We start from the raw sequence: 8628 nt of genomic DNA on the forward strand, positions 1-8628 counted from the left end.
ACTTGTAACTTCTAATATTTTATTGTTTTTTGTATTAAATCAAAACAAAAGACTACATCACTATTTCAAGTTAAATTCTTTTAAAATATTTAAAATACAAATTTGAACTTTCAAGTTTGAAATTTGAAAGTTTAAATTTGAAATTTGAAAACTTTAAGCATTTTTTATTAGCTAAAAATGTTATTGAAAACCAAATAAATTAAAAAATGTTATTCAATAACATATAATTTCAATACAAATAAATAAACATATAAAAAATAAAAAATTTCATGTCCCGTCCCGCCAAACACCGTCCCATCCTGTATATATAGTGGGACGGGATGGGACGTATTTTTGTCCCGCCAATCCCGGTCCCCACAATCTCGATCCCGGCCGAATCCCGGCCAAGGGCGTCCCCCTCCCGTCCCGTCTCCCTTTGTCCCGTCCCACAATCCCCGTCCCTGTCCCCTTGCCAGCCCTAGCCCTCATGAAAAGCACAAAAGGCAATTAGTATTGTCGGTACAAGTGAGCGCGACCACTCATGTGACTGCGGTTTGATTTCAGGTAAACCACATTTTATTATTTTTATCAACTCATAATATTGGTGCACCCGTAGTATTCAGAAAAGTAATCTTTTGTCTTAATTGATGTGATACGTTCTTTTATTTTATAGTTTGTATAGAAAAATTAAATAACTTTTTTATACTAATTAGAAACAATTTAACTTTAAAATTTTACTTTTATCCTTAATGAAATAATTTATAATCACATCAATGATGAAAGAATATTTTAGACCACAAGTTTTAAATATTAGTTTTCGAATATGTAAATAATTTGAACAAATTATATTAAATATTATGCTTCTTTTATTATAGGTCTTTTTATGTTATCTTATTTATTATGGTTGAAGATTCACAAATCACAATGGTTAGCAATGGTGAATTGTTCGCTAGCTTGTACTCTAGTGAAATCAAAATTGTGTTTGATTCAGAAACAAAAATATAAAGGTAACAATAAAATCAAACGTAATATAAAATAATATTAATTATTTTTGCATTGCTTTTACTCGTACTTTTGGACGTTAAATTAAAACAATCGAAAATGACATCTCATCATGAAAAAATAAAGATAAAGAGAATTATTAATCCTAATCATCACTTAAGTTGGATGAAAGCAGCAAAACGCTTGATCAAATCTTGAGATTTCTCAGTTTCAGGATTAGCTAGTTGAAAGCACTGACCTTCATCTTCAACTTCAATCAACTCTAAATCCCCTTTCCAACCACTTTTCTTTACACCTTCAACTAATCGAACCCCAATTTCTTTTGGAATATATTCATCTTTCTCCGCGAAACACAACAACATCCTAGAACAACCCAACTGAGACAAACTAGGAGCATTCTCAGCAAGTGGATTAATCATTGGACTATGAAGCCCAGCTTCTGATGGTGAGCTAATAATAATCCAATTCTTGTACGATACATTTTGTTCAATGTTCTCAAGTGGAACCAAAAGGTAAGGACAAACAAGAATCGAACCATTAATAGCTACCTTTTCATTAATACCACCTTCTCTTCCTGCTCTCATCGCCATATGATAAACTATATTCCCACCAGCACTATCTCCAATTATAGTCAATCTACTAAAATCTCCGTAGTTTTTTATCCACGGGTCTTCGTTATCACTAGTGAATTTTTTTTCATTAGCATGTGACGCGACCCATTGAAGTGCAGTCCAACAATCTTCGTATATTGTGGTCACGTCATGTTCAGGGGCTAACCGATACTCTACTGAAATCGCGATTGCGTTAGATTTAGAAACCAAGACATTGAGATAACGTTGATACACATTAAAAAAAGCGGATCCAAGAACTAATGCACCACCATGGTAATACACGAAAATGGGAAGTTTTTGGGTAGAATTGTTTGTGTTTTTTGGAAGGTAAAGTCTAGCAGAAACATGTGAAGAAATTGTAACATCTTTAGAGGAGACACCACCGGCTGGATCTTCAAGTGATGGGGGAACGTATGCTATGCCAATTGTGTCATATAAACGTTCGACTCGACCATCCTTATAGATTCTATACCAACAATCCATTTGAGTGACAACCTCATTGTTATTGTCATTTGAATTAGCCATGAAAAAAATTTATTGTAGAGAGAATTAGAAGATGAGGTATTGTAAGAAAGTTGATTTTGTGTATAGAAATTTGGAAGGAAGTTTGATGTATATAATGGGATGTGTTGTGTTGTTTTTCAGAAGTATATAATGGGATGTGTTGTTTTTTGATGTATATAGATTTCCCAAATATTATTTGGGGGAAAATTTGGCAAATAGTGTTTGTCCATATAATTTGCCATTATTTGGAAAATATTTTTGGCAAATATCCCAAATTCCCAAATACTAGTTTTTTCTAGTATTTGGGCCAAATCTCATTATTTGGGATCTTTTGAAAATTGAAATTTTTACCCCAAACTTTTTATCTTTTTACAAAAACACTCTCTATAGTAGTTGTTTGTGTCGTATTTACATAATTTTTTCACGTGAACACCAAAGTAGTGATGAAATATTCAGTGAATATTAAATGATGATATGGTTGTTGATGAAAATGATGAACAATCGGCTCAGGGTAACAAAGTCATGTGCTTTGTCTACTTCACGATGTATGGAATGATGCTTGTTGCACTCACTCCAAACTACCACATTGCTCTAGTGTCATGTACACTATTTGTTATTGTTGCAACGACGGTTCAATTGGCTTATAATACAAACTTATGGTTAGTTTTGATAGTTTTTAAAACTTGTGGGTATAAATCATATTTTTCTAAAAAAGTGAAATATATTTCCCAAATACTATGGCCAAACACATGGTGAAATTTCACCCAAATTTTCACCCAAATAATATTTGCCAAGAATATTTAGAAATCTATGGCCAAACGCTAGCTTAGTGAAGGCATGGGTTTAACATTCAAATAATGACATCTCATCATGATGATTTGGCAAACTTCTAGAATCAAATTAAAGTGAGAATGATATGGTCATTTTTCTTGTTTGGTACTACCAGTGTAATATTAGTTGATCACTTTCTAATTAGCACGACGTTTAAGAAATCATAAATAAGAAGATATTTTTTTCTATTTCATTACTCCTTAAGAAGTTTCTTGAGAATTATACAAACAAATGTGAACACTTTTTTAAAAAAAAAATTATTGCAAGATAAGAAAAAATATAATTAATGCTTTCTTAATTTAGTAAGATGATCAATTAATACGGGACAATTATTTTTTATAAGATAATCAGCTAATACAGAATGAAGTAAGTAAAATGAAAAAAAAGTTATATATTTGGGGACTTTGATACTAACATGTTACATTTGGTCTAAGATGATCCTAAACAATTTCAATTATTTTCTAGATGTTGGACTGAGCACTAGGAGGAAATTAAAGGGAAGAACCTTCATAAAGAAAAGTTAAATCCTCAAGTCAGTGGTGAAGTTAAATATGCAACAATCTATGAGAAGATTATACTCCTATTTAAATAAAGTAAAAATAACTTTTAACGCATATATAAAATGTTAATTCTTCTTAATTAGCATAAAATAAATTAGTATTTAAATTTCAGATTTGAATAGTCATTTGAATCATCAACAACCTTCTAGAAATCATACATCAAAATTCAAAAGAAAAGAAAAGGTTGCTAATCTTTATATGTAGAGTTTAAGTTTTACTAGCTAGCGTATAATGTTTTATTAATACACCATCAAATAACATTAACCTTCTATAACAATTAACAGGTAACTAATCTTTTACTAGTTTTTTTTTTTTTTTCAAAATTCAAACACTATTTTTTTTACTGCTCATCTGGCCACCTAGCCATGACGTGGATGAGGTATTTATATACAGTAAAATTAGTAGTCAAATGAGGGAACTAGATAAATAAAGACCAAAATCCACTATCTATATTCTATAATATCTTTTACTTCTTGGCTTACAAAGTTGGTGACAAATGCCTCCCATGTGTGATGATCAAAATTCAAAGCCATCATGTAGTGGAACCATAAATCAATCTTTTTTTTTCCCATGGAGAATTAGTCCATAAAAATAACCCTCTTTTTTAATTACATGGCGCATTTTTTTTTTAAGTCCGTCTCCGAGGAATATGTACCTTTTGATAATAAAAAATAACTTAATTTTAAAATTTCTCTTCTACACTTAATAAAATAATTTATAAATAGAAAAATAATCAAAAAGAGTGTTTTTTTCTAACTAATGTGATAATATACCATTACCAACAAAAACAAGCAACCAATACACCTAAGGGAGAACCTAATCTCATAACCACCAAGTATGGTAAACAATTGCTCCCCAAGTAGCTGCAACAATCTCCTTTTTGAAATACTTCTTTTTAATTCTCTCTAGCATAATTATATTTTATTATTTGATAAATTAGATCTCAACTGTTTAATCCAAGCACAATCTGCAAAAAAATGCAGGGGTGTTTCTGTAGTCTTCATGTCACATAAGCATAATTGTATAAAGAAACTTTACAAAGTTTTAGAAGCTTTTTTTTTCTTCTGAGTTTTGGAATGGCGTTATGATAGCTTATATGATTATTATCATAGGATAATTAAACAGGGTGAAAGAAACAATTTGAAACACTCTATATTTGAATCCAACTTATTTCAGTTGTGGCCATATGGAGTACTATAGATTTAGGAGAATATTTAAAGAACATTCTAAATTTTGATCATTTTGAAACTATCAATAATTTCAGAGTGAAGTATTGAAGACAATTCTAAATTCAGGGCAAATGATTAGTTTCATTCTTGAATTATTGATAGTCTTAAAATTATCTTTTTACTTGACTAATTGAACTTAAATACACTGCCCATCTTACAATATTAGTGAAACACATTTCTAAACTCTCGTCAAATTTAGAGGTGTTTTCAACACTTCTCATGGCTTTTTATTAAGAGCACATGCTCTGATCTACAAGAGTTCATTTGGCAAGGGTCTATTTAAATTTGTCAGTAAAAGACTGTTTTTAAAGTGATGGGGGTACGTACGTTAATAAGTTATTTGTGTCATATAAACGTTCGACTCGACCATCCTTATAGATTCTATACCAACAATCCATTTGAGTGACAACCTCATTGTTATTGTCATTTGAATTAGCCATGAAAAAAAATTTATTGTAGAGAGAATAATTAGAAGATGTGGTATTGTAAGAAAGTTGATTTGTGTATAGAAATTTGGAAGGAAGTTTGATTTATATAATGGGATTTGGTTGTCTTGTTTCTCAGCAGTTGATGGCCAAAGTAAAGAATAATTGAGCAAATCTAGATTTAGTGGAGGCATGGGTTTTACATTCAAATAATGACATCTCATCATGATGATTTGGCAAACTTCTAGAATCAAATTAAAGTGAGAATGCTATGGTCATTTTTCTTGTTTGGTACTACCCGTCTCGATCACTTTCTATTTTGCACAGTGTTTTAAGAAATCATAAATAAGAAGATAATTTTTCTTATTTTAGTACTCCTTTAGAAGCTTCTTGGGAATTCTAAGACAAATTATAATTAATGTTTTCTTGATTTAGTAAGTTGATCAATTAATATGGGACTATTTTTTATAAGATGATCAGCTAATATGGGACAATGTAAGTAAAAGGAAAAAAAAAGTTATATATTTGGAGACTTTGATACTAACATGTCCTAAACAATTTCAATTATTTTCTAGATGTTAGACTGAGCACTAGGAGGAAATTAAAGGGAAGAACCTTCATAAAGAAAAGTTAAATCCTCAAGTCAGTGGTGAAGTTAAATATGCAACAATCTATGAGAAGATTATACTCCTATTTAAATAAAGTAAAAATAACTTTTAACGCATATATAAAATGTTAAATCTTCTTAATTAGCATAAAATAAATTAGTATTTAAATTTCTGATTTGAATAGCCATTTGAATCCTCAACAACCTCCTAGAAATCATACATCAAAATTCAAAAGACAAGTTGAAGAAAAGAAAAGGTTGCTAACCTTTACAATGTAGAGTTTAAGTTTCATACATCGTTAGCATATAATTTTTTATTACACCAGATAACATTAACCCTTCTATAGCAGGTGACTAATCTTTTATTAGTTTTTTCCTTTTTCCCAAAATTCAAACACTATTTTTATTTTTACTGCTCATCTGGCCGCCTAGCCATGACGTGGATGAGATAATATATAGTAGTAAAATTAGTAGTCAAATGAGGGAACTAGATTAATAAAGACCAAAATCCACTATCCATATTCTATAATATCTTTTACTTCTAGGCTTACAAAGTTGGTGACAAAAGGCATGCATTTGCCTCCCATCATGTGATAATCAATAATTGATGTTTTATATTACATAATATATGAAATCAACATAATATAAAATAATATTATTCTTGCATTGCATTTATTACTCCACTTTCTGATGATAAGGCAATCGAAAATGATACTTCATCATAACAAAAATCAAGATAAGAGAATTATTGAAGCAACAAGGATGTATAGGTGTATGCCACTAATTGCAATAATTATATACAGATTTTTGTTTGTCCTTACTTTTTGGTTCCAATTGAAAACATTGAACAAAGTGGAGCGTACAAGAATTGGATTATTATTAGCTCACCATCAGAAGCTGAGCTACATATAGTCCACTAATATTTAATGTAATATTTAAAATTACTCAAGTCGGATAAAAGAAGCAAAACGCTTGATCAAATCTTGAGATTTCTCTGTATTAGGATTATTCAGTTGAAAGCAATGAACTTCATCTTCAACTACAATAAACTCCAAATCCCCTTTCCAACCACTTTTCTTTACGCCTTCAACGAAACGAATCCCAATTTCTTTTGAAATATACACATCTTTATCCGTAAAACACAACAACATCCTAGAACAACCCAACTGCGACAAACTAGGAGCATTCTCAGCAAGTGGATTAATCAATGGACTATGTAGCCCAGCTTCTGATGGTGAACTAATAATAATCCAATTTTTGTACGCTCCACTTTCTTTAATATTCTCAATTGGAACCAAAAAGTAAGGACAAACAAGAATCGAACCATTAATAGCTACCTTTTCATTAATACCATCTTCTCTCCCTGCTCTCATCGCCATATGATAAACTATATTCCCACCAGCACTATCTCCAATTATAGACAATCTACTAAAATCTCCGAAGTTTTTAATCCACTGGTCTTCGTTATCACTAGTGAATTTTTTTTCACTAGCATGTGACGCGACCCATTGAAGTGCAGTCCAAGAATCTTCGTAAATTGTGGTCACGTCATGTTCAGGGGCTAACCGATACTCTACTGAAATCGCGATTGCGTTGGATTCAGAAACCAAGACATTGAGATAATTATGGTACGTGTTAAAAAAAGCAGATCCAAGAACTAGTGCACCACCATGGTAATACACTATAATGGGAAGTTTTTGGGTGGAATTGTTTGTGTTTTTTGGAAGGTAAAGTCTAGCAGAAACATGTGGTGAAATTGTAACATCTTTAGAGGAGACACCAGTGGCTGGATCTTCAAGTGATGGGGGTACGTATGCTACACCAAGTGTGTCATAGAAACGTTCAACTCGACCATCCTTATAGATTCTGTACCAACAATCGATTTGAGTGAAATCTTCATTGTTGTTGTCATTTGAAGTAGCCATGGAAAAAAATTATTGTAGAGAGAATTAGAAGATAAGGTATGGTATGGAAGTTGATTTGAGTAAAGAAAGTTTGGTTTATATAATGGGGTTTGGTTGTCTTGTTTCTCAGCACGTTGTGACCCAATTAAGTGTTGGAGCATGACTTTGGCAAGCTTCTAGAATTTTAGAGATTGAATTTGGAGGGAGGGGAATAAAAGTGAGAGAACAAAATTTACTTATTTAACACTTCTTTCGTTTCAATTTAAGCTAGTGAATACGAAATTTGAAAAGAAAGATTTTTAAAATTTACAACATAAGAGGCATGTGTTTGGTTGTAAATCATTTATAAAGTAAAATAACATATTTAAAATTAAGTTATTTTATTTTGGAATATAAAAAAATTATTTTTCTTAGAATAAATTTTAAAAAATACATCATATAAATTGATATATCACAATTAATTTTTAGTATAAAGATCAACTAATATGAAACAAAAGGAAGTACTCCCTCTGTCCCTAGTTATTTGTCTATTTTTGAATTGACACACCTATTAAGAAAACAATTATTGACATAGTGAGTTTACCATTTTAGCCCTATTAATTATGAAGTGAAAACTTAAGATTTTTAAGAAGTTCTACATTTTTCAAAGTAATTAATTGAGGGTATAATAGGTAAAAATATTTTGTTCTTTTTTAAAAGCTGCTCTTTTCATCCCATATTAACTGATCACTTTTCATTTTACATGGTACTTAAGATATTATAAATAAGATGATTAATTTGACTAATTTATCTTTTATCCATATTGATGGATATCAAGATAATTTATGATGACACAAGGCATACAAAAGGTATCATTGGAACTTATGTACATTTATTTCAATATCAATTTATGGTGAAACAGTTCTTTCTTCCAACAAAAATCAAATGAATTTTTTGGATCTTTAAATTTGGCAAATTAATTATAACTTGTCACTCC

At 30.6% G+C, this 8628-nt stretch overlaps 2 protein-coding genes across 2 annotated transcripts; both read right to left on the reverse strand.

The window, feature by feature from the left end:
- Window positions 1-1110: 1110 nt before the first annotated feature.
- LOC102588740 (2-hydroxyisoflavanone dehydratase-like) lies at window positions 1111-2145 on the reverse strand. Its single transcript, XM_006359838.2, has one exon. The coding sequence runs from the start codon at window positions 2115-2117 to the stop codon at window positions 1134-1136; it is 984 nt and encodes a 327-aa protein (XP_006359900.1). The 5' UTR covers window positions 2118-2145; the 3' UTR covers window positions 1111-1133.
- A 4348-nt stretch (window positions 2146-6493) lies between these two features.
- On the reverse strand, window positions 6494-7796 carry LOC102589071 (2-hydroxyisoflavanone dehydratase-like). Its single transcript, XM_006359839.2, has one exon. It carries the CDS (start codon window positions 7671-7673, stop codon window positions 6690-6692), a length of 984 nt encoding a protein of 327 aa, XP_006359901.1. The 5' UTR covers window positions 7674-7796; the 3' UTR covers window positions 6494-6689.
- Between the last annotated feature and the right edge of the window lie 832 nt (window positions 7797-8628).

The sequence above is a fragment of the Solanum tuberosum genome, unplaced genomic scaffold (genome assembly GCF_000226075.1).
Source record: "Solanum tuberosum cultivar DM 1-3 516 R44 unplaced genomic scaffold, SolTub_3.0 scf00309, whole genome shotgun sequence".
Taxonomy (NCBI): domain Eukaryota; kingdom Viridiplantae; phylum Streptophyta; class Magnoliopsida; order Solanales; family Solanaceae; genus Solanum; species Solanum tuberosum.